Source organism: Manihot esculenta, chromosome 16 (genome assembly GCF_001659605.2).
Source record: "Manihot esculenta cultivar AM560-2 chromosome 16, M.esculenta_v8, whole genome shotgun sequence".
NCBI lineage: Eukaryota > Viridiplantae > Streptophyta > Magnoliopsida > Malpighiales > Euphorbiaceae > Manihot > Manihot esculenta.
The window spans coordinates 30613827-30637063 of NC_035176.2; the positions used below are offsets into that span (position 1 = coordinate 30613827).

At 31.3% G+C, this 23237-nt stretch overlaps 4 protein-coding genes across 6 annotated transcripts; 3 read left to right on the plus strand and 1 right to left on the minus strand.

Moving 5' to 3' along the window:
- The first annotated feature begins 7039 nt into the window (after positions 1 to 7039).
- Positions 7040 to 8163, plus strand: LOC110604129. The gene is made up of 3 exons (XM_021742241.2): positions 7040 to 7225; positions 7335 to 7563; positions 7664 to 8163. The coding sequence occupies exons 1-3, from the start codon at positions 7201 to 7203 to the stop codon at positions 8082 to 8084; spliced, it is 675 nt and encodes a 224-aa protein (XP_021597933.1). The 5' UTR covers positions 7040 to 7200; the 3' UTR covers positions 8085 to 8163.
- Positions 8164 to 8855: 692 nt separating this feature from the next.
- Positions 8856 to 13518, plus strand: LOC110604101 (BTB/POZ domain and ankyrin repeat-containing protein NPR1). Of its 2 annotated transcripts, none has more exons than XM_021742200.2 (4): positions 8856 to 10306; positions 10880 to 11627; positions 12753 to 12956; positions 13095 to 13187. In XM_021742200.2, the coding sequence occupies exons 1-4, from the start codon at positions 9779 to 9781 to the stop codon at positions 13109 to 13111; spliced, it is 1497 nt and encodes a 498-aa protein (XP_021597892.1). In that variant the 5' UTR covers positions 8856 to 9778; the 3' UTR covers positions 13112 to 13187. The 2 variants fall into 2 exon arrangements, with proteins under 2 accessions (XP_021597892.1, XP_021597891.1); XM_021742199.2 differs by having other exon boundaries at positions 8861 to 10306; positions 13067 to 13518.
- A 93-nt stretch (positions 13519 to 13611) lies between these two features.
- On the minus strand, positions 13612 to 15812 carry LOC110604102 (heat shock factor protein HSF30). Its single transcript, XM_021742201.2, has 2 exons — positions 14939 to 15812; positions 13612 to 14672 (listed from the first exon to the last, which is right to left on the minus strand). Exons 1-2 carry the CDS (start codon positions 15632 to 15634, stop codon positions 13839 to 13841), a joined length of 1530 nt encoding a protein of 509 aa, XP_021597893.1. The 5' UTR covers positions 15635 to 15812; the 3' UTR covers positions 13612 to 13838.
- Positions 15813 to 18264: 2452 nt separating this feature from the next.
- Positions 18265 to 22464, plus strand: LOC110604020 (nucleosome assembly protein 1;2). 2 transcript variants are annotated; one of them, XM_021742045.1, is made up of 12 exons: positions 18265 to 18451; positions 18548 to 18591; positions 18748 to 18843; positions 20121 to 20213; positions 20486 to 20573; positions 20667 to 20728; positions 20827 to 21011; positions 21126 to 21303; positions 21391 to 21434; positions 21624 to 21804; positions 21906 to 21920; positions 22081 to 22464. In XM_021742045.1, the coding sequence occupies exons 1-12, from the start codon at positions 18406 to 18408 to the stop codon at positions 22147 to 22149; spliced, it is 1101 nt and encodes a 366-aa protein (XP_021597737.1). In that variant the 5' UTR covers positions 18265 to 18405; the 3' UTR covers positions 22150 to 22464. The 2 variants fall into 2 exon arrangements, with proteins under 2 accessions (XP_021597737.1, XP_021597738.1); XM_021742046.1 differs by having other exon boundaries at positions 22084 to 22464.
- Positions 22465 to 23237: the final 773 nt, after the last annotated feature.

The following is a 23237-nucleotide window of genomic DNA, read 5'->3' on the forward strand; positions in this document are numbered from 1 at the left end:
CTTAAAAAAATAATAAAAATATTTTCACCGTGGAAATGCATCGAGCAATATTTCCAAATGGATTGATTATAAAATAATTTAAATGTTTAATTTTTAAAATTTAATAATTAATTTATTTATTATATTAAAAATTATGGATTAAATTATAATTATTTTAATAATTTTATTACAGAAAAATATGTAAAATATGGGCGTCCTCACGTTTCTTATGATGGAGTAGGGTCCTTTTTTTTTTTGTCAAGAGTAGGGTCTCGGACCATATTTGAATTTTTCCTTTTTTTATTTATTATTTTATTTTTATATTATAAAAAATTATTAATTAATATTTTTATTTTAAAAATTATATTAAAATATGAGATTAAAAAGTTTATTAATTAATTTTAACGGTTAAATATTAAAAAAATTAAAATGATTTGATATGAAAAAATCAATTAATATATTTTTAAAAAATTTAAAAGATTAATTAATAAATTTTTAAAATTATAAAAATTAATAAAATATTTAATAATAAAATTAATAAAAAAATTAATTAATTAATTTTTTTAAATATTAAAAATATTTGAATATATTTGTTAAAAATAAAATTTTTTATGTATTATAAAAATTAAATAATAATTTTACTTTTTTTCAAATGTTTTAAATTTATCTACTTGCACCCCACGAACGAGCAACAGCAAGGAACATCCTTGGAAACATCAAGAGATGGATAATCTAACAAAGTCCCAGTGTATGCGTCAAGTCGAGTGGCCGACCAAACCCTAAAGTTTGGTTTGCTATCTATATTTAGAAAAGGCAGTCAAGCATGTAAATCACAAACCTAGTTTATTGGATATCCTTACTAGGAATTAGTGCTGCGCGTGGAGGAGAAGTCATTCCTGGATTTCTTAATAAAAAAATGTTTAAAAAAAAATAATTTTACCAAACTAATATAAAATTTAAATTATTTACTAAAATAATATAAATTTATTTAGAATTTTATTATATATATTATTTATATTTATTTTAAAAAAATTCGGTCATGTCATATACCAAAAAATACACCGACTAATGTTGCGATAAAAAGAAGCTTTTTAGAAAAGTATTTTAGCATTGTTGTGACCATTTTAAATTTATTTTTAAAAATAATTTTTATTACTCTTTAGTAAATATATTTAAGAAAATATTTTCTTCAATAGCATATTTAAAAAATTATGATAAAAGGGCTTTTGTGGCTATCCCATGATCAATTAAAGCAGCAAATATTTATTCAGTTTAATTTATATATATATTTTTTTTTTGAAATGAGAATTGAAAATTGAGAGAATAGAATTTAATATTTATTAGATCTATTCATATGCACGTACTACCAGATTAATATACATACAACTAGATTAAGTCTATTATTTTTATTATTAAAAAATTTTATTTATTCTCTTAAATATTTATATAAAAATTAGTAACCTTTAAAAAATGATATCGTGGGTTTATTTAAATTTTATATGTTGATACAGACTCTTAAAATTAATTCTCTTCGATTAATTTAAACTCTTAACAAATTTTAATATTATTATGTGCGATTATCAATTAATAAAAATATATATTGATACGGCCGAAATAAAATTATATTGTGATTGGTTAATAAGAAAGAGAATGTGAAGTGGTTGATGTTTAATCAGAATGAAACTATGCTGTGATTGAATAACATATAAAAAAATGATGTGAAGTGATTGATACTTACGACAGTTATTTTTATATTTTAATAAATTAAAAAAAATAAATATAATATAATTATTTAGAATTCAATAATATTTATAAAGAAATTGTATATTTTTATTTTTATTATTTCTCTAATCATTAACTTTTCCATAGAAAATGCAAGATAAAAGTCTAATCTATTGTATTGATTTGTTGTATCATGTGGTCGTGTGTGGTCATATGTCATTTTATAAGCATGAGCAGGGACTTTTCTATAGCTTTCTTTGTTCACACGTGTTATACTTCACGTGAGCTGTAGGCTATATAAGCCCCTCTTAAACAGATTTCACACAACCTTTTTACTCTGAATATTTATTACATCTTGAATAAGAGGCAAAATATATTTCTTTATCTCTCTTCATTTTATACGTTAAGACGACGGAATTAATTATAATATTATTAAAAATTTAAAAATAATATGATCAATTTATTAATAAAAAATTTTATTGGTTAATTAATTAAAAATTTTGTAATTATAGATATAAAGAGGTCTGTTAGATTGTAGTTGCTAATAGTAATCTTCTGTGAATATTTGATTTCTGTAAAGTAGACGAATCTTAACGAAGAGCTAAATTGAAGTCAATCTTGACGAAGAGCTAAATTGAAGTGAATTTGAAATATTTGATTTTTTTTTTTTTAAATATAGAACATCATCAAATTATATATTGGTATGTGATTCTATTATCAAATATAATATTATTTAAGCGATTATTGTATAATAGTAGGTATATATATCATTAACAAAATATTTTAAAGAAAACACAAGAGAAAGATCAATTCTGCTTAATTACGATCACTGACAATAGGAAAAAACAATTTATTATAATATTTTTTAGTTGAGATAAGAATTTCATTGTTCTTTTCATATATATAACATTAAATATTTATTATACCAAAACTTTATAATAAATTTAAAACTTTTAAGATGGTATAAAATATTGTTAAAAATTGAAAATTAGTTTTATGATTATTTATTATTATATTTTTTCCCTTAAATTAAGGAAATTCGAAATCACATTTCTGTAATTCAAATTTTGATAAGCTGTATTTAATTTAAATTAAAACAATTGATTGGATTAAATTAATTTAAAAATTCAGTTCAATTTTATAAATTATTCGATTCAATTTAATTTTTAATTTCAAAAAATTATAAATTATTTTATCTTAATTCGATTTTTATAAAAAAAATAAAAAAATAGAATTAAATTAATTATTTATTAATATTATATTTTTTTAATATAGATATTAAACTTTAAACAACATTAAAATACTTTAATTTAATTATAAAATATTTAAAGTAAAATATAAAAAAATAAAAAAATTATTAAAAAATTCAATCAATCAAATGAGTTTGTTGATTAATTTATTATATGTTAATCAATTTTAAATTAGGTATAATCTAAAACCCTAAGAAATCAAATAACTAGTATTATATTATATGTATAAATAACAAAGCCGCCTCTTGCAGATTTCAATTTCAATAATGTTGAATAAAAGGAAAAAAAAATTATAGAATTGTTAAATCTTAAATTTAAATTATATAAATCAAAATAAATATCTTACATTTTTATTTTGTACTGAAAAAAAAATGTTAGACTAATAATAATCAAAGTAAATAATTTGAATTTTGAATAGTCTCTTTCTCTCATTTTGAACCAAAAAAAAAAAAGATTAAATATATTCCAAACTATGAAATTACATAAATATCCGTCGATGATTATTACTATCATTTTATTTATTTTTTATTTCTTTTATATTTTCATATGTTAAAATTGTAATTTGTAAATGGATAACATAAAATATTCACAATATAATAAGAGAAAATAATATTTTTTTTGAAATAAAAATTATTGTTATCCTTTTGATTTATCCAATTATGGAGAAATTTCCTATAGACATTTCTAAGAAGTAGAAATGTCTAAATCATGTGTTTGTCAAATTTTCCAACAAAACAAGTCTTTCAGTCTTTTATGAGTGGTGGGCTTTGAACTTTGAATTTACATTTCTGTTTATTTTATTTTATCTTTGATTTGAATGTTATGTTTAGATCCAACCGTGTGCTGCTGCTGCTGCCGCTTCTAAAGCAGGGATAATATTCTAAATTATTTTTAAATAGAAATATAGTAATGAAATAAGGTTAACACAAACAAGGCCTAAATCAAGACCAAGCAGAATTGAACAAAACAGAAAATCTAAATCATAAAAATACTTGATAATAGAATCACTTTGCCGGTGATAAATGCCCTTGGTTTCCTGCAGAACCTGAAACCGAAGATGTTATTTTCTACGGCAGCAAATGAGGCCAAAGCAGTGGGGGTCTTCATGCAGAGGAATCCCATCAAATCAATTGCAGCAATTATCAGAAGTGGGAGCACCTTCGTCCCAGAGAGCCTTATACATGGCTACATGGGCCTGGGCTGGGAGCAACTCCAGCAGCTGATCCTGGAGAATGCATAAAATTTAAATATTTAATAGTTATATTTTATAAAATTTAAAATTAAATAATTATTCTATTTCAAAAAAATTAAATAATTATAATTTTAAAAAAGTTCAAGGATGCATAAAATTCCTCCTTGTATCCATACAATTAAATTTTCTTTTTTAATTTTACTTATATTTCTTATTTTTTCAAAGGAATTTCTTTTGAAATCATCCTTCAAATATATTATTGTGTGACAATCACGGACTCACTTAGAGCCAATCCCCATAGTTGCCTGAATTTTTTTTAAAATTTTATAAGAGTATTTATGTAATTATTATTAATTATAGATAAATAAAAGAAAAATTACATTTAGTTCTTAAAATTTTAAAACATTATTAATTTATTTTATTTAAAAATTATTCAATTAATTTTTTTTAATTTTTATAAATTTATTAATATATTTTAAATATTTATATCGTTTATTCTCTTTAATTAAAAATAAAATAAACTGATTAACAATTATTTTAATAAATAAACTAAATAATTTAATTTTATAAAATATATAAACGTTTAATTAAATAATTTTTATAAATGTGAATTAGTAAAATTTTTAAAAATTCAAAAATTTAATAATAATTTTCTTATAAATGAAGTATTAATACAAATATAATTTTAAAGCAGCTATCTTAATTTATATCATTTTTCTATTTTTTTAATATATGTTCTGTTTAATTTTTATTTATTTTTAAAATATTTATAAGATGAGTTATTTATTAATTATTTAATTTATTAATTTAAGATATACGTAAATTTTATAATAATTAAAATTAACCCATTTAACATATAAAATTATAAATTTTATGATGATTAAATATAAATTATTTATTTATTAAAAAATATTAAATTGATCATATATATTATTAATTACACTCAGAAAATTAATGAAATTAAATGATAATAATTTTATTGAGGACAATCAATAATATCACTATTTAATGTGAATAAAAAATAAATTTAATAGTTCACGATTATATTTTAAATTTTAAAAATTTTAAATATAGATCAAAATATTAAAATAAAATAATATTTTTTAATATATAGTAGTTTAATTAATTCATATTAAAAAAATTTAAAAATTTAAATTTAATATTTAATATGACTAAATTAATTTAATTTATAAATTTTTATATATATAATTTTTTTATTTTTCTACCTGAAATTAAATTTTATTTTAAAAATTTTATATGTAGATAAATATTTTTCATAAATTAAATAAAATTAAAATATTTACTTAAAAAATAAAATTCAACCCGTAATTTAAATTTCTACATCCTAGTGGCGTGATGAGCTACTTGTCACATTGAAAATTAGCAACCATAAAAAAAAAAACTAAAAATAATGATAATAAAAAATATAAGTAAAAACAAATTGAATTTCTTTGTCAACTTTTCAGAACATTACCAACTTTTTTGATAAAAACATAAATTTATAATTTTAATAAATAGTAAATGTAACAGCCCGGCCCTTTTCCACCGGCACTGTTACCACTCACAGCCCGGACTGGCTCCAGCGCTGTGAGCAGCTCTTAACATCACTCTCACCAGACTATTCCCTTAAAGTGGGAGGTCAAGGGTTCGAGTAGTGGGGGAGGCGATTTATGGTGGAAAAGTGCCATAAGCCAAAATCCTTGGGCTAGGGTGGGCCGTAATGGCTCCCCCGAAGGACAAATCCTGCCTCAAGAACCCGTGAGGGTGAGAGGATGTTAAGAGCTTCTCACAGCGCTGGAGCCAGTCCGGGCTGTGAGTGGTAACCGGTGAAAAAGGGCCGGGCTGTTACAGTAAACAATTTTAAAAAAAAATCACTAAAATTAATATGGAGGGAATGGAGATAATTAAAAAAGTTGATTAATTTGACGTTCCACCAAAAATGATAAATCCCTCAAACCTAAATACTATAAGAGTTTGCCAAGGCTGAACTATGAAGCCGACATCCCTAACCCTAAATTAAATATATAAATATTTAAAATATGTGATATTAGATAAAAAAAAAGTTATATTCTTTTTTTATGAAAAAAATATATGTTACTCATGAATATTACAATTCCTATCAAAGTTCTCTTAAAATTATTTTGAAATAATGCATAATTTCAATTTTTCTTAAAGTTAAAATTAATTAAATTATTTTATTGAAATAAAAAATTGATAATAAATTGATTTTTTATAAAAATTTATTCTGAGTATAAACTTAAAAAAATAAATTGTTAAATTCAAAACAAATAAATTAATAGAGAAAAAAATGGCAATAAACGGTAATTGTGCAAAAAAATGAATAGTTGTAATTTTAAAATTATTTAAATTAATTAATTAAGAGAATTTTAATCATTTGATGAGTTTAGTTTCACTCGACTATTTAAATGATAATTTCCCCTTAAATCAATTATAAATTAAATTATTACTATTTAATTTTTATGAAATAAAATAAATTTCTTTATTAATTTTTTAATTTTAAAAATATATTAAAATAATTTTAATATTTTAAAAAATTTAATTAATTAATTAATATATTAATTTTAATCGTTAAATATTTTACTATTTATTCTTTATCATTTTAAAAAATTATTAATTAATTTTTAAATTTTTTTAAAAATCTATTAATTAATTCTTCATATTAAATATATTTTAAATTTTTTATAATATTTAAAATTAAAATTAATGAAAAATTAATTAATAAAAATTTTAAAATTTTAAAAATTTTTTAATATATTTTTTAAAATAAAAACAACAATTAAAAATTTTATAAATTTTCTTGATAAATTCAACATTTGTTTGAGTTGTTGAGCCAACCTGGTCCGAGTGAGTGAATGGGCCACGCAGACGGGTCCGAGCTGGCGGAACGAATCAAAATCCCAAAAAGGATGTTTATATTTTTTGCGTATGCGAACCGCCGTCTATGATGTGTTACAGTTTTAATTGAATAGAAACTCCATCGTATCGAAATCGGAAGCGCCAGAAAAAATATATCAAACACCTTGCTAAGCAGCTTTAATGGCCGGATCGAAGCAGGTCTCAGGTACGATTCATTCTAATTCTATATTCATATGGCCAAAAATGTAGGATTGTGATTGAAGAATTTGTTGATTGTCCCAAAGATGATCAGATTCTGTGGTTGGCAATGGCAGATGAGAATGTGAAAGCACCAAACATTTTTGAAAGAGCCAAGGAGGAGATCCAGGCGGTAATGCACAGCGAAATATTGCATCGCCATCGGGAGGAAACTCACGGCAGGAGTAATCACATTGATGAAAATACCCCAATAGATGATGTCAAAGCTCCTAATGTGTTTCAGCGAGCGAAGGAGGAGATTGAGGCTCTCATTCAAACTATTCATCCTGAAAATGAAAGCAAAAGGTTCAGTGGATATTAGATTTTAATAAAAAAATTGGGGATTTTTTTATTGTGGATTGTTGGATTGTTCTTCCTTACTTGCAAGTGTCGTTGCCAATATCAGGGATCAGTCGATGGAGGTTGAATCAGAGAAAAGTGTTAAGCCGACCAATTTAATTGAAAAAGCCAAGGAAGAGATTCAAGCATTTATCCACCATGAAAATTTGCCTCGCATTCATCACAAAGAAACTCATGGAAGGAGAGATGATATCGATGAGACTACTCCAATTGATGAAATCAAAGGGCCAAGTATTTTGCAAAGAGCTAAGGAAGAACTCGAAGCCCTTGTTGAAACCATCCACCCAAAGAAGGAATCCAGCGATTATGTGCCTTCAAAGGTGAAGGAAGAAGGTGGCTTTGGAGCTTCTATTGGGAGAGGACTCGAAAAGGTATGTTCACCAGATAAGGCATGTGGGATTGGAGCTTCCATTGGAAAAGGGCTTGAAAAAGTTTGCTCTCCTCGGGGTAGTACTAAGAAAGACTAAATTGTTGTATAGCAAATGACTGTTCTTGCCTGGCTTTTGAGGTTTTATTATTGAATGTTGATGAACCTCTGTTACTGTGTATTATGAGGACAAATCATTAATTTTAGCAAAATTAGAAAACAGATAACAATAATTTTATGTTAACCCATCATTGTTAATAAAATCTTTTTCTAAGTATTTCAGAATTAATATAATACCATTAATCAAAATCTTTGGTTTAATCAAAACATAACAATATATTATACATCACAACAATCTCTTTAGATTGCATGAATCCATTTAAGATTCAACCACACGTGAACCAAAAACAAGCGGACTTTTATTGGATAGTCTCCTCTCCTCCTCATTTCATTCAGATGATCAATTTGACATTACTACTAACTAGGAAGTTGCAGATCCTGTGTGATAATCTGCAGTACACTTGACCAAGTCTGATTCACGTACGAAGCTAAAAGCGGATGGATAGCATCCCTGACCACCACTGGTTTGAGATTTTTCCTAAATCGAAATTAGTTGACTTCCTACCTGACAGCCATCTGATAGCTACTTATTTACATTATCATATGTTCATAAGTTTGACCAAATTTCTATGCATCACCATCCTATTCTATTTACTAAATTGCGAGAAAAATATAAACAATTAGGCCGGCAAGCCAATCGCTTTTCGTTTTTACCTCTCTTGATAAACTTCCAAGTAATTGATGTGTTAAGGGCGGTAGCCAGAAGAAGCAGTTAATTCAACTGCAAAGCTCTATCTGTGATTCATGTAGCCCTCTTAGCTAGAGGATGATTGGAAGCAGAGCTAAAAGACAGAGCAATGACTAGTCACACTGACACAGGACACAGGGTGATGACTGATGAGAGACCCAAAAGATTGAAAACAAACAACAGGAACAGAGCAACTTTCTTAAAAGCCCTAAAACGCCATGACGAAAGCAGAAAACGGCTGCAGCAAAATTTTCTGCACCCCATTTCTACCATTCAAATATATTACATTAGCAGAGCAGAGTGCTGTTATGCTGTTGTGTTGCTTCCTGTTTGGTGATTTAAGCACAATCCCCAGCCGTTGGATGAAGCTTCATCAATCAAGATTCAACTTTGAGAAGACAAAAAAGAGAAAGCCGTTTTTTTTTTTTATCAAATATCTGCAGTGAACAAAGATCCTTCAGCGAAAAAGATCAATTTAGACAGTTGGGTACTTGAGAAACTGAACAAAGAAAGAAAATAACATGGGTGAGATCTTGATGTACGGAAGAAATTCGGGAATCATTTAATCAATAAGGACAAGCCCATAAAAAAGCCTATGCCTTTACCTCGGTTTATCTCGATGGTCTTCTCTTTGTTTTCACTCTTCGTCTCCCGTGTTTTCAGCTGATGTCATACTGCCTTCGTCTTCGGTCTTGACTTCATCATCGCTGCTTGTATCCATGGCTGAAGCCCTCTCCAGATTCTTTCCCTTCTATGGGAAGCTGTACATCTATAGAACACTTCCTTTTGAAAAGGTCGTTTAGTGCTTGATTCAAACTGTGCATTTGTTTTTCTTGAAAACCTCTGTTTCTGTTGCTCTGTAATCGATTTTCGTCTTTGTTTCCAATCACTTCTTCGCAGAAATTTTCATTCTCTAAAGCCTCGCTTAAACCTTAATCCCTTCTTCTTCTTCTTCTTCTATTTTTTTCATAGCTTGTTTTCTTTTAATGGATAATAGGATTGGTTTCTCTGATTCTACCGAAATCAGCAATGGAAGCAGCACGTGCTGCATAGAGACCCTCTCCACTCCTATGCCTTCAAACCCAGAAATCTCAGCACTCCAACAGCTATCCAGAAGCCTAGAATCCATCTTCCACTCCCCAGATTTTGACTTTTTTGCCGACGCCAAAATCATAATCTCGTCTGCTAACCGGGAGGTCCCAGTCCACCGGTGCATTCTGTCGGCAAGAAGTTCTTTCTTCAAGGCGGTGTTTTCAGGTTCTGCGGCCAAAGAGAAAGGTGCAGAGTTTGAATTGAAGGAATTGGCAAAGGACTATGATGTTGGGTTTGATTCGCTTGTGGCTGTTTTGGCATATTTATATAGTGGAAAAGTGAAGCCATTGCCAAAGGACGTTTGTGTTTGTGTGGATGAAGATTGCTCCCATGTCGCTTGCAGGCCCGCTGTAGATTTTATGGTTGAGGTGCTTTATGCTTCTTTTACATTTCAGGTGCCTGAATTGGTGGCTCTCTATCAGGTAAGAGTAAGATTTAATTTAAATTTTACTTGGAAAATCTGTTTTCTATTGTTATTCATGGAGTTATTGTATAGTTTCAATTCCTTAGAACTGGTAGTAAGCAGATTTTGGATACTGATCTCAGAAAGCATCCCCAGTTTGTAGCTAGATATTCTAATTTTTTTTCACACTCTCTCAGTATTTCTATTGATGTTGAAGAAGCCTGCTCAAGGTTACCTTGTTAGTTAGCTTTTGATTTTTTTTTCATCTTGTAATCTTCCAGTGGGTATCAAAAGTTCTTTTGGTTAAGGTGTCAAGTTTCCATTTTGGTTGAGACAAAAATAACTTTACAGTATCATGCTAATAGAATTGGAACTAGACGACCATAACTGGTGAAATTGATCATCATCCTTGAAGTCAGTCAATTGGTAGCTCAATCTTTAAATGCATTGGCAACATCCTTACCGGTTAGCTTAACCAGAGAAGATGCACCAGGAAATAAGAATTTATTACGTGACAGATTTGAAAACAATGTAAAGTTTTTAGGTTTCTGGTTATTGGTTACTTAGTTTTCATATTTTGTTGGTATTGCAGAGGCACCTTCTGGACATTCTTGACAAGGTTGCAATTGATGACATCTTGGTGGTGCTATCTGTTGCAAATATGTGTGGTAAATCTTGTGAGAGATTGATCTCAAGATGTATTGAGATCATTGTGAAATCTGATGTTGATATTGTAACTCTTGATAAGGCCTTACCTCAACATATTGTAAAGAAAATAACAGATTCTCGCTTAGAGTTTGGTCTGGAGACACCCGAAAGCGCAGGTTATCCTGATAAACACGTAAAGAGAATACACCGAGCTCTGGACTCAGATGATGTGGAATTAGTTAGAATGCTATTGAAAGAGGCACATACCAATTTGGATGATGCGCATGCACTTCATTATGCTGTTGCGTACTGTGATGCAAAGACTACCACTGAGCTTCTTGATCTTGGAATTGCTGATGTGAACCATAGAAATTTAAGGGGCTACACTGTACTGCATGTTGCTGCAATGCGTAAAGAGCCTAAGATTATTGTATCTCTCTTGACTAAGGGAGCTCGTCCAGCTGATCTAACTTCAGATGGTAGAAAGGCACTTCAAATATCAAAGCGACTTACAAGGGCTTCAGATTACCATAGGTATACTGAGGAAGGAAAAGCGTCACCCAAGGAGCGATTATGCATAGAGATACTTGAACAAGCAGAAAGAAGAGATCCATTGGTCGGAGAGGCTTCTCTTTCTCTTGCTATGGCTGGTGATGACCTGCGAATGAAATTATTATACCTTGAAAATAGAGGTATTTTCATCTAGCTCTTGTCCTGTACTTTTCATTTTTATTCCTAAATGAAACTCAGATGTGCATTATTTTCTTTGGATGGGATTATTCATGATTGCAAAATGGAAGAGGTATCTCTAAGAGAGAATGACTGGGAAGGTTCACACAATGATAATTAATTAGGAGAGTGAATATTTTTTCTTATGCTGCAAGTGAAACATTGTTCATCTTTTCATTAACAATTCGCAGCATTCAGACAATCATATGCATATTATTGAATTGGAGAACAGTTTCTCTTTTTTCAACAAAGGAATAGTTGAATTTTTCGCTGTCAGAGCTGTTCCAAAAAAGGATCACGTTTTCAGCCCAAGATAATGTCTGTTCCTCCCGCTCTTCTGTTCTGCTAACTGATGCTGTGATACAGTTGAACTCTTAGTCTCAAATGTTCAGTGTGTAAAATATATCTTCTTCTCTTAGTTCATATGTGTGTTTACATTTTGGTTTTTATATCTTCTATTGTTAAGCATCTTTAGAAAAAACGCAAGTTATAGTTGCTTGCTGAGGGCATTAGATCACCCAAATATTTTGTGATTTGAGTTACGTTTCAGTATTTAAAATTTGACTTCTGCTGATGGTTCAGCATCCTTTGTAGTTTTCCACTGTGCTCGTGAGAGTCGAGTTGGTTCAAAATAATCTGATCTTAGGTACTTACATTTAGGATTTTACTCTTTTGAAAAATGTCTGATGCAGCATTGCTTCGTAAAGAGTTCGAGTCTTTACTCAGAAATCAGAATCCTTTGCTTTCATTCTCATTAGTGAAGTAGAGATGGGTTGTTCCTGTCCAGTACTGTTACTTTTTATTTGTTTTCTGAGAGGATGACTGGCAAGATAACTACATAGAAGAAATGAAAAGTATTCTTTCTAGTGCTTTCATGGCAATGAAGTAATAAGTCTCTGTCCATCTAGTTAACTACATATCTGTAAATCTGTTTTCTTCCTTATTTTAGATTTGCATATCAGTTTATTATCCTATAGAGGGTTCAAATTGAACTGCTTCTTGTGAAATACATTGCTTAATTACACCAATATATAGCATATTCTTGTTTGAATCAGTTTATGTTGATCCTGTAATCTTTTTCTCTCCAGTCGGGCTGGCAAAGCTTCTATTCCCCATGGAAGCAAAAGTTGCGATGGATATTGCTCAAGTGGATGGCACTAGTGAATTTCCATTAACTAACATCAAGGTAAAGAATTTGGCTGGTGATCAGAGGACAACAGTGGATTTGAACGAGGCACCTTTCAGAATTCAAGAAGAGCATCTGAACAGGATGAAAGCACTCTCTAGAACAGGTAAATCATCATGCTTTGCAGGCACATATACTGTAATAGCTACATTGTTAGATTTTTTTTTTCCATAAAATGGTAAATTAGGACAACTTCTGATGTTCGACAATGAACAGTGGAACTCGGGAAACGGTTTTTTCCCAGGTGCTCGGAGGTACTAAACAGGATCATGGATGCTGAAGACTTGTCGCAGCTCGCTTATTTGGGGAACGACACGCCGGATGAACGACTACAGAAGAAAAAAAGATACATGGAACTTCAGGAAGTTCTTGGTAAAGCATTTACTGAAGATAAACAAGAGTTTGATAGATCTACCATATCATCTTCTACGTCATCAAGAACAGTAGGAGCAGTGAGGTCTAATGGTAAACTCCTTAATAGAGGTGGTGGTAAGGCTTAATACATTCTCTCTTCCTGTAGTATGATATCTCTCTAGCTTTTTTAGTTCCCTGTGATCAGCATATCGATCATCTTTTTCCTTTCCTTTTCTTTTTGTTTAAATTATTTTGAATTGTAATAAATAAGTTGTTAGCTATTCAGAAATGAAGAGAATAAGTTCATAAGTTCATCTGTGATAGTATTGGAGATTTTATTGAGTGGTTACTGTTCTTGATACTTATCCAGAATCAACTACAGAGACTTTCTTGTAAAAGCCTTTGATGCAGTAAATAAACTATGGTATTTACAGGTGTGACATTGAAGAAAAACAAAGGAAAAAAAAATGAACATTTACGTCCACCGTCCAACACTAGCATCTCCAAATGTGTGCTAGAAGTTGGAGCTCAGCTGCAAGGGCCAGTTCACACAACTGGGTTCCCTGTCTGGTTAAGACATAGTAAAACATAAGAACAAATTAACAATCAAATGCATATGAAGTCGGATTACTGATCAAATACAACCCGCATGCTCCACCACCTCCGTTACATATCCACCCCAAGATCGTGACTTTCCAATCAAGTCTTCCAATTCAAGGTAAAATTTTGAGTCGTTCATTTCTAAGTCTTCAACTAAATTCTCAAAAACTGCATTATCATCCAGTAATTTCTCAGACATCAGATGGTAAACAGATTCCGAATCATTGGTTCCACACATGAAATTGTCCTTTTGGTCTTGAATAGGACTGCAAAACTCATCATTCATGGGAGACTCGAAGATTTTTGACATTGGGTTGATCTCTGTATCCTCTCTTAATATCTCAGCTAGTTCAGTTTGCATTGTGGCCAATTGTTCCTGAGCTTGGTATCTATAATTGACAGTTTGGTTTGCATCCGCTGGATCAGGTGAGGTTTCTGGATCTTGGGTTTGAAGCAGTCTTCTTTTCTTGAATTCAACTCCCTCCAATTCTCTCTGTTGCTTTCTCTTCTGGAAAAGGTTTTGAATAAAGCTTCGGTGCTTGGCCACTTTAGAGAGGAAAATGAACATCTGCAATTGCTTGCACTCTGCAACTCGAGTGCGCTGATCAACAATGCTGAGTTGATTCTCTGAACTCTCCTGTTGTTGTCTGAGTTTGAGGATTTCAACCTTCAACAATTCTTGATCATTCTTCAAACTTTCAAGTTCGATTTCCATACCGGGTTTAGCTAAATCACCACCGTTTGCTCCTCCTTGTTGCTGCTTGTTGTACCTGCTCCTCCTTTTTATGTTCTTGAGCAAATGCTTCTTCCCTCCCCGAAACCCTTCATTTGCAAACTCCCATCTATCTGGATCAATCTTTCTAAAGCCCTAACACCATTTTGCACCATAACAAAAGAAACCCACATCAGTAAGAAGATAATTTACTACACTAAAGGGATAAACATTATCAAATCTTTTTAATGTTGTACATAAAACATGTTCCAGAACCTCAGACATAAATCCGAAACTCAAAGCAAGCAAGCAAGCTATTCATAGTAATAAAAAAAGAAGGCTCTTTAGACTATTATAGTAAATGCCTTAAATCACGAAATGGGAGGAGAATTCCAAAGAGAGAACTGAGATGGAAGACACACATAGGTGTTGAGCTGGCGGATGAAGCTGGAAAAATTACAGTGCTTGAAATATTTAGGAAGCAAATGTTTAGAAAACTCATGAGCGTCCCAGACGATAAAACTATCACGATTTTTGTTCCAAGATACTATAGAATCCGTCTCCGGATCCTCCACCATCTCAAAAGTCTTCTTTAGAAACGGCGGAGGACCTGTTTCGTGTAAGCCTTGCATGGGTTTAGGCAAATCAACCGAAGAAGACGCAGACGATGACCCATTGCTATGAACACCTCCACCATCAACGCCACCACCGCCACCGCCATTAAGGCAATTTCCATAGTGGGCTACACCAATGGCCCCTGTATCCTCATCATCCTCCTCTTCCTCCTCTTCCTTAACCATCACCACCTTGACAGTCTCCGTCGCCGCCGCTGCCTTTTGTATATCTACTGTCTTAATGGATGAAGAGGGGGAAGAAGGGGGTCCACCATGGCTAGCTTTACCGCAAGCAGAGCAAGTGACGGGACAGGGGTCACGAACAAGTAGCATTTCCTCAGCTTTAACAGTAGTAACTGAATCTATGGGACTGTCATCCTCCGGTTTAATAATATTTTCTGGCCGTTGAAGCGGTCCTGACAACAAACTCGTTGAAAACGAGGGAGAAAAATCTCCATCGCCGCCAGTGCCGCCACCGCGAGATTTATCCTCTAGAGCCACCATTTGGTTTGTTTATTGAGAAATTGTAATGTGAGGAGCATATTATAAGGAACAGAGGAGTTGTGGGGGTGTGTAACGGGAGAAGGAGAGAGTGACAGCGTGGGTGAGTGTCCATAAATGGAAAGAAAGGGTGAGTTGCCACGTTGGTCTGCTTTTATAACAAGGGTTTATCCACCGGTGGCAACCTGCCTAGTGTCTGTCCTCCTGCTTTTGTCTTCGTGAGTTTGGAATTATTGAAGTAAATTTGTTATATAGCAAATCCTCGTGCGAAATTTGTAAGAGAGAGATGGTGCGGTCAATCGGTGATATTAGCTGCATGGATACCACGTTTCAATAGGTTTGTCAATATCAACAAACAAAATCCCAACCTCATCCACAGCGAATTCATAATACGTAGATATATTATACATTAAAAAATTACATCCGATCATTATTTTTATTTTCAGTTCAGAAACACTAACAACAGTTTTTTTTTAAATAATTATTTAACAGTTTTATCATTTATTGTATTAATAATAATTATTTTTTAATATATATAAAAAATAAAATTGAGGAAAATTATAAAACAAATATAAAATATTTTTTATTAATATCATTTAAAATATTATCTATTTGATTTAGAATATTAAATATTTTTTCTATCTTATAATTTTTATTTACTTTATTTATTTATAAAAATAATTTTTTATTAATTTTATAATTATATTATTATAAAAATATTAAATTTTATTAAATATTAAAAATTTTAAATTAATTTATATATTATTATAATATAAAAAGGATAAACAATAATTTAAAATTATATAAATTATAAAACAAAAGATAATTACTTAGATGAATGTGGCTAATATTTCTCGTATCGAGCATATGGTCGACCAAGTGCAGAGAACACATTACCGCTTGGAAAATAGAATAGGTAAGCAGCGCGGCTTGTAGGATGTGTCCGCTGATAATCATTGCCACCGCTGCGACATGCTCTATCAGATCGGAGCCCGCGGTCGTTGAAGAGCACTAAACGACAACTATGATAAAGGAAGACCGGTGGTGTAACTGCGTACTGTTGATTCTCGAATAAACAAAAATTAAATCAGTATTGGTGAATTAAATAAAATTGAAAGATTAAAATAAAACTATATTAAATTTAAAAAAAAATGTTGTATTCGATTCGTCTACTGATTTGAGATTTTTATCTAGAGCTTTCTAATTTTAAAATTTTTTATTTTTAGCAAATGTCATAAATCAATGAAAAGTAAATAACTAACTCAATATAAAATTATAAAATCAGTTTGGTTTTTTGTTTGCGAAAGCCAAAATATAATTGAAAAATAACTAAAAAAATAAAAATAAAATGTAATGCTGAGCTGGACTGCCGAATGTTTGGTGGGTTGGGCTTAAAATTGGGACAGAAATAATCAGATTGATTATGTAAGCGTGGCCCATATTTTACCCCAATACTTGGCATTTGGCAGGGACTTCCAAGGGAAGGATGTGGATTTTGGTCGGTTTAGTAATTCTCCATTTTCTTTTCTTTTTAATTATTCTAATATTCTTACAATTAAAATATGAGTGATGAATTTGTTATTTATAATATTAAAATTATACAACTAACCTAATATAAAAAATATACATAACTCTATATATTTTCTCCATTTATTTTTCAATTGATGATTAATATTTTGGAATAATGCAATAAATTTTTGCAATATAATGTTTTTTTTATTCATTTATTATTTAAATAAAATAAATTAAAATATTCACATGTTAATTTCATAATAAATATATTTAAATAAATTTGAAAAATTTTATATTTTAATTCGATTCTTAGTTTCCATTGAAAAAAACAAAATAAATCGGAGAATTGGCATTTTCTGTTTTTTCTTCTTGTTTTAGGGGGAAAGAAACTGCAGGGACTTTTTCTGAAAAGGACTCTTATGATTAATCCACCAGGGGACCCACTGTTAGCTTGATTATTTCCAGCTTGTAAAGAGCTGTAGGGACAACAAAGCAAACAGAAGAATTTCATCAATACTAAAAGGATCCACTACAAGCATTTTAAGCATTATATTTTCTATAACTTTTTTGAGTGATATTTTATATTAATTATATTTGAAACATAAATAAATAATTTAGTGTATTAGTAATTATTTTATTTATTTAATATATTTTAATAATAAAATGATAAATATTTTAATTTTATTAATAAAAAATACAATATTATTCTTATTGCATGGTATTATTTCGAGAGTCGTGAATAATTCCTCACCCTTTCTCTAGCCATCCACTATTTTTTCTATTTTTCTCATTTGAATCAGTTTCTTTATTTTAATAATACTAACAAATGAATTTTTCAAAAAAAAAAAACTAACAATTTATTATTATTTTTAAAATCAAATAAATATGAGAACGACTAATATGTATATATTACTATCGCTCACGGGTATCGTTCCAGTAATGTACAGAAACAAGAAGATAAGAATAAATACAAATGCATTACAACCAAACGCAGCCTTATCAGACATGCGTTACTTAAACTAGTTTTTAAATTAAATTAACTGGCGCTCACAGGCGTTAATTTTCTTTCTATTTTTTTTTTTTTTTTAGTTTTTGAAAATTGAGGGAGGGGATGATGGGGATGAGTATTTAAACGAGTGTTTCGGTTTTAGACGCCTCTCTCTTTCGACCCCTTCCTTCTCCTTACAGTACGCCTATCTAGGGTTTTAGCTTTCGCTTCTTCCTTCTCCCCATCTCTTTTATTCTTCATATAAACTCCTAAGATGAGCAACAACAAAGATAACCTCAGCATGGCCGATCTCAGCGCCGGTAATCTCTTCTCTCTAAAACCCTAACTCTTGTCTTTTTTTTTTTCGATTTCTATAGTCGCAAGTTATTTTGCGTTCGTGTCTGTTATTTTTGTAGTTATTAACGAGGAGGATCGAGCAGGCCTTGTTAGCGCGCTCAAGGTTAGTATCTTACTCTATTCTCTACTTGGTGACCGAGAAAATTAAACCAGGCGAATTTTCCCACTTTTGTTGTTCAATTTAAGTTAATAATGCAAGTTAAATTTCGAGACTAGGATTTTATTCGCTGATAGATTGGGGTAACTTTTGTTTGAGCAGAGTAAACTACATTCTCTGGCTGGTCAGCACACTGATGTGCTTGAGAAATTGTCTCCAAACGTGAGAAAGCGCGTTGAGTTTCTAAGAGAGATCCAGGCATGTCTTTATTAGATTAATTTTATTTTCCTTTGCTGTTACTTCTATTTTTATGGCATCTACTTTGTTTATCTATGTCTTGCTGCACATATGTGGATATAGTTGGTAGCCTTGCTACATTGGTTGAATGTCTTTTATGCGCTATTGCAAGTTTGAGTTGTGCATGATTCTCTCACGAGTATATATCGATGTCGGAGGGTTCACATGAGTTAACAATTTTGTGGAAGACAATGAAATGGTTATATAGTTGCTGTGCATTTGATCTACATGACAATATGTGTTCCAATGGATCAGTTTCAACACCAAAGATGTGCATGCATAGAATTGAAAACACAAATGAAATCACTTAATTATGCTTGCTGAACAAAGGACACCCTTGGGGATCATTGGAACTATCCACTCTTGCAACATATTAATGATTGAGCGTGTTGGTTCCTCCTAAATATGGACTGATGAGTGTTCTTGGATTTTCTGTCTTCTTAATATATTTAGAGGATGCTAATTATAGTCTTTCTGCTGGAGCTGGCTTCTTGGCAGTTATGCATGCAGTATGATCCACTGGCCTTTGGCAGTTGAAACCCTTGTTTTTATATATGCATTCCAATTCTGTTGGAACTCTTTATCCTTCATCCTGGTGTTTGCGTTTCTACTGTCTTTTCAAAACGTATTAGTAGCTTTGGAAGGTTGGATATTGAGGCAAAGCATGCAGTGGTATCGAGTGCATGATTAGTTTCAGATGAATTGGCACTAGACCCAGCGAAGGTCCTGTCCAGAGCTGGAACTGGAGTGCAATTGGTAAAAAACTGGATTGATCAAAACTGGGCTACGATCGGTCAGTTTGGACCAAAACTGGACTTTTTTCCTTAACAAAATTTAAAAAAAAAGGGGAAAATTTTTCCACCATTGTAGTTGCTCAAACTGGCCAGGGGGGACCCTGCATGTTTTATCCCTTTGAATAGAACCACTGGTTCTGAGCCGGTCCTGGTCTGCTTTAGCCCGTTGGTTATTTCTATAGCTGGCAAGAGTTTAGAAACATGGTGATTAGCTTTGAAGGCTTATTGGCTCTTAGATTTTTATGGAAATATTAGACTTGTACTTCTGGTTGCTTATTTGCAAAGTTAAGGAATTTTGTTTTAGCTATGGTTATTCCCCCTCTTTTTGTGCATGTTGCATGTCTCCATTTCATTTACTCTTTAATTGCATTTTACTCTCATTCTTGCATGAACACTTACAAAAAAAACATTTGTTCAAATATATAAGGATTTCTTGATATGCAGAGCCAACATGATGAATTAGAGGCAAAATTCTTTGAGGAGAGAGCAGCACTTGAAGCAAAATATCAAAAACTCTACCAACCCTTATATACCAAGGTATCATTCTGATCATTATTCTTGAGTTATGAAAACCTATCTGTTTATTAACTGAACACAAGGACTCCTGCTGTCCTGCATACCTTTTTTACTTTATATGGTGAAATATGGAGAAAGCTTTGAGGGTAGTACTGCTGTATATCAACTTTTTCTTCATGTGGCATCTTTCATCGTCTCATCCTCCATTTAGCATGATCTTTTTTTGCAGTATATAATAATTCCTTTGGCTGTGCCTTTTATTTTGTTTCCATGCCCTGTAATGTTACTTGCAGAGATATGAGATTGTGAATGGCACTGTTGAAATTGATGGAGCAACAAACGAAGCAGCAATGGACCAAGAGGGGGATCAAGCTGCTGAAGGTACCTTCTAATCATTATCCAATTATTAACCCCCCCAACACTGCTTCATTTGGCAATTTTCCTTAGGTTAATATTTGAATTTGTTTGATACAGACAAGGGTGTGCCTGATTTTTGGCTCATTGCAATGAAGAACAATGATGTGTTGGCTGAGGAGGTTTGTTATTGAATTGTCATGTTTTGCTGCTCTACTTGTTATGTGGTTAGATTGTTTTTATTCATGGATTGTAATTGTTTCCCTATATTTTTTATTAGATAACTGAACGTGATGAAGGAGCTCTCAAGTACCTTAAGGATATTAAATGGTGTAGAATAGATGATCCCAAGGGATTCAAGCTCGAGTTCTTCTTTGATCCCAACCCTCATTTCAAGAACACTGTTTTGACAAAGACATATCACATGATTGATGAAGATGAGCCCATTCTTGAGAAAGCAATTGGGTAACTGTTGTTTATTTTGATATTAGCTACTTCTGCAATTAGATCTTCAAGAAAGCATATCAGTTTCTAGTTAATCTCATAAGTGAAATCTGGTTGGTAACTGGTTATTTTTAGGACGGAGATTGAATGGTATCCAGGAAAATGTTTAACACAGAAACTTCTTAAGAAGAAGCCTAAAAAGGGATCAAAGAATGCCAAGCCAATCACTAAAACTGAGGATTGTGAAAGTTTCTTCAACTTCTTTAATCCGCCTCAAGTGCCTGAAGATGATGAAGATATTGATGAAGATACAGTATGACGATGTCATTACATTGTATTAATGAAATGACAATTTTATTGCATATTGCATGTATTAACTTTTCCCTATGTTCTTGACTAGGCTGAGGAGCTTCAGAATCAAATGGAACAAGATTATGACATTGGGTGAGTTCTTTATAATCTACTCTTTTGTTATGGATGGATTTCACTAAGTGTAAATCCTGGTGGTAATGCTCCTGGGAAGTAATAGTAATATAGTGGAATTCTAAATCAAACTCTTGCTTTTTTCTCTCCTTGCATCCTTGTTTCCGCATGTAATAACTTTTTTTGTTTACTATTGAAATTTTTATTCAGGTCAACCATTCGAGACAAGATTATCCCTCATGCTGTATCTTGGTTTACGGGTGAGGCAATGGAGGGAGATGAGCTTGGAATGGAAGACGATGACGAGGATGAAGATATTGATGAAGAGGATGATGAAGACGATGAAGAAGAAGAGGATGAGGAGGATGAAGAGGAAAGCAAAACCAAAAAGGTCTGACAGTATTTTATTGCTGCCCTGTTGTTTTTCCTACTTTTTCTCTTTTGGGTTTTTAATTTGATGTGCTAATCATTGTTTTTGTCAATTGGGTGCAGTCAGCTGGGAACAAGGTAGGATCTTATTCTCTATTTCAATTTCTCATATTTTTCAAACTCACTACTGTGATCATTCCTTTCTCTCCTCCACCTCCTCCAAGTCTTAATAATCTCGCATTTAGCTGCATAGTGAATTTTTAACCTTACCTCCATTTTTCTTTTTTACTTGATATAGAAGAGTGGAAGAACACAAGTTGGGGACGGTCAGCAGGGCGAGCGGCCTCCAGAATGCAAGCAACAATAATTTTGATTGCTGCAGTGTATGTGAAGTAGCTGAATTGATGGTTGTAAGGGAGCGGAAAGAAAGGGGCTTGAAGTTTTGGGTGGTAGTTAATTTTTTATTTAATTTATTTTCACTTTGTCATTACGAACAATTGGTGTGGAGTTCTTCTTTCGCTTTACCCTTTTGTTTTGGAGAGAATGTGATCAAATAGTTAGTACGAGCGATTTCTTTTTGTTGATGCATGTTGGGAATTTGCTGGATGCGAATGTTCTCCACGAACTTCACATTCGACCTCTATTTGTCCTAGTAATTATATTTATACCTAGTTTTGGTCTATCTTTGGCTTTTCCCTTTAATTCATGGATTTTACTTATTTGGGTCATGGGAGTGTTCAATTAAATTCCTGGTTTTATTTTTAAGAATCAGATTGGAATCAAACTCGTTTGTAGTTTGAGTTTGATTTAGATAATTTTAGAACGGTTTGATCTTATTTGGTAGAAGAAAAATAATTGTAACAGAAAAATGGTCCTCCGCTGTCACAATATCAGAGCTTTAGAGGCAAAAATCACACCCGACCGCAGCCGCGAAGTAGTCCTTCCCGTAACCCATCGATGTTCCAAGAATTCCTTCGTTGTGGCCTTCATCTCGTAGTCACAAAAGTGGTCCATTTCTTTATCGGTAATCTCACAGTTACATTGGCAAAAAGTTGAACTTGAGGGTTTGCCCTGCCCCTTTCTAACTCTGGTAAAAAGAAAAAAAATCTTATAGTTGCAATCATCAGATCGACCACACCGATATTATTAGTGTGCTATTTCAAAGTAAACTAACTTTTAACTAAATTGAGACTTCTAAATTAAATTCAAATACAAAAAAAAAAAAAAAAAAATTAAGCGTGAAAATAATTTTTGCGAACAAATTTTTTCGTGAAAATTATTTTTCAACAGATAATTTATTTTTTATTATTTAATTTGAATTTAAAATATAAAATTTATTAATAAAATATTCTTAATAAATATTTCAAAGGTGAAAAATGAAATCATCTATATTTTTATATTATATGTTAAAGTGGAAAGTGGGGGAATGTAGAGACTTCTTAAATTAATCTTACT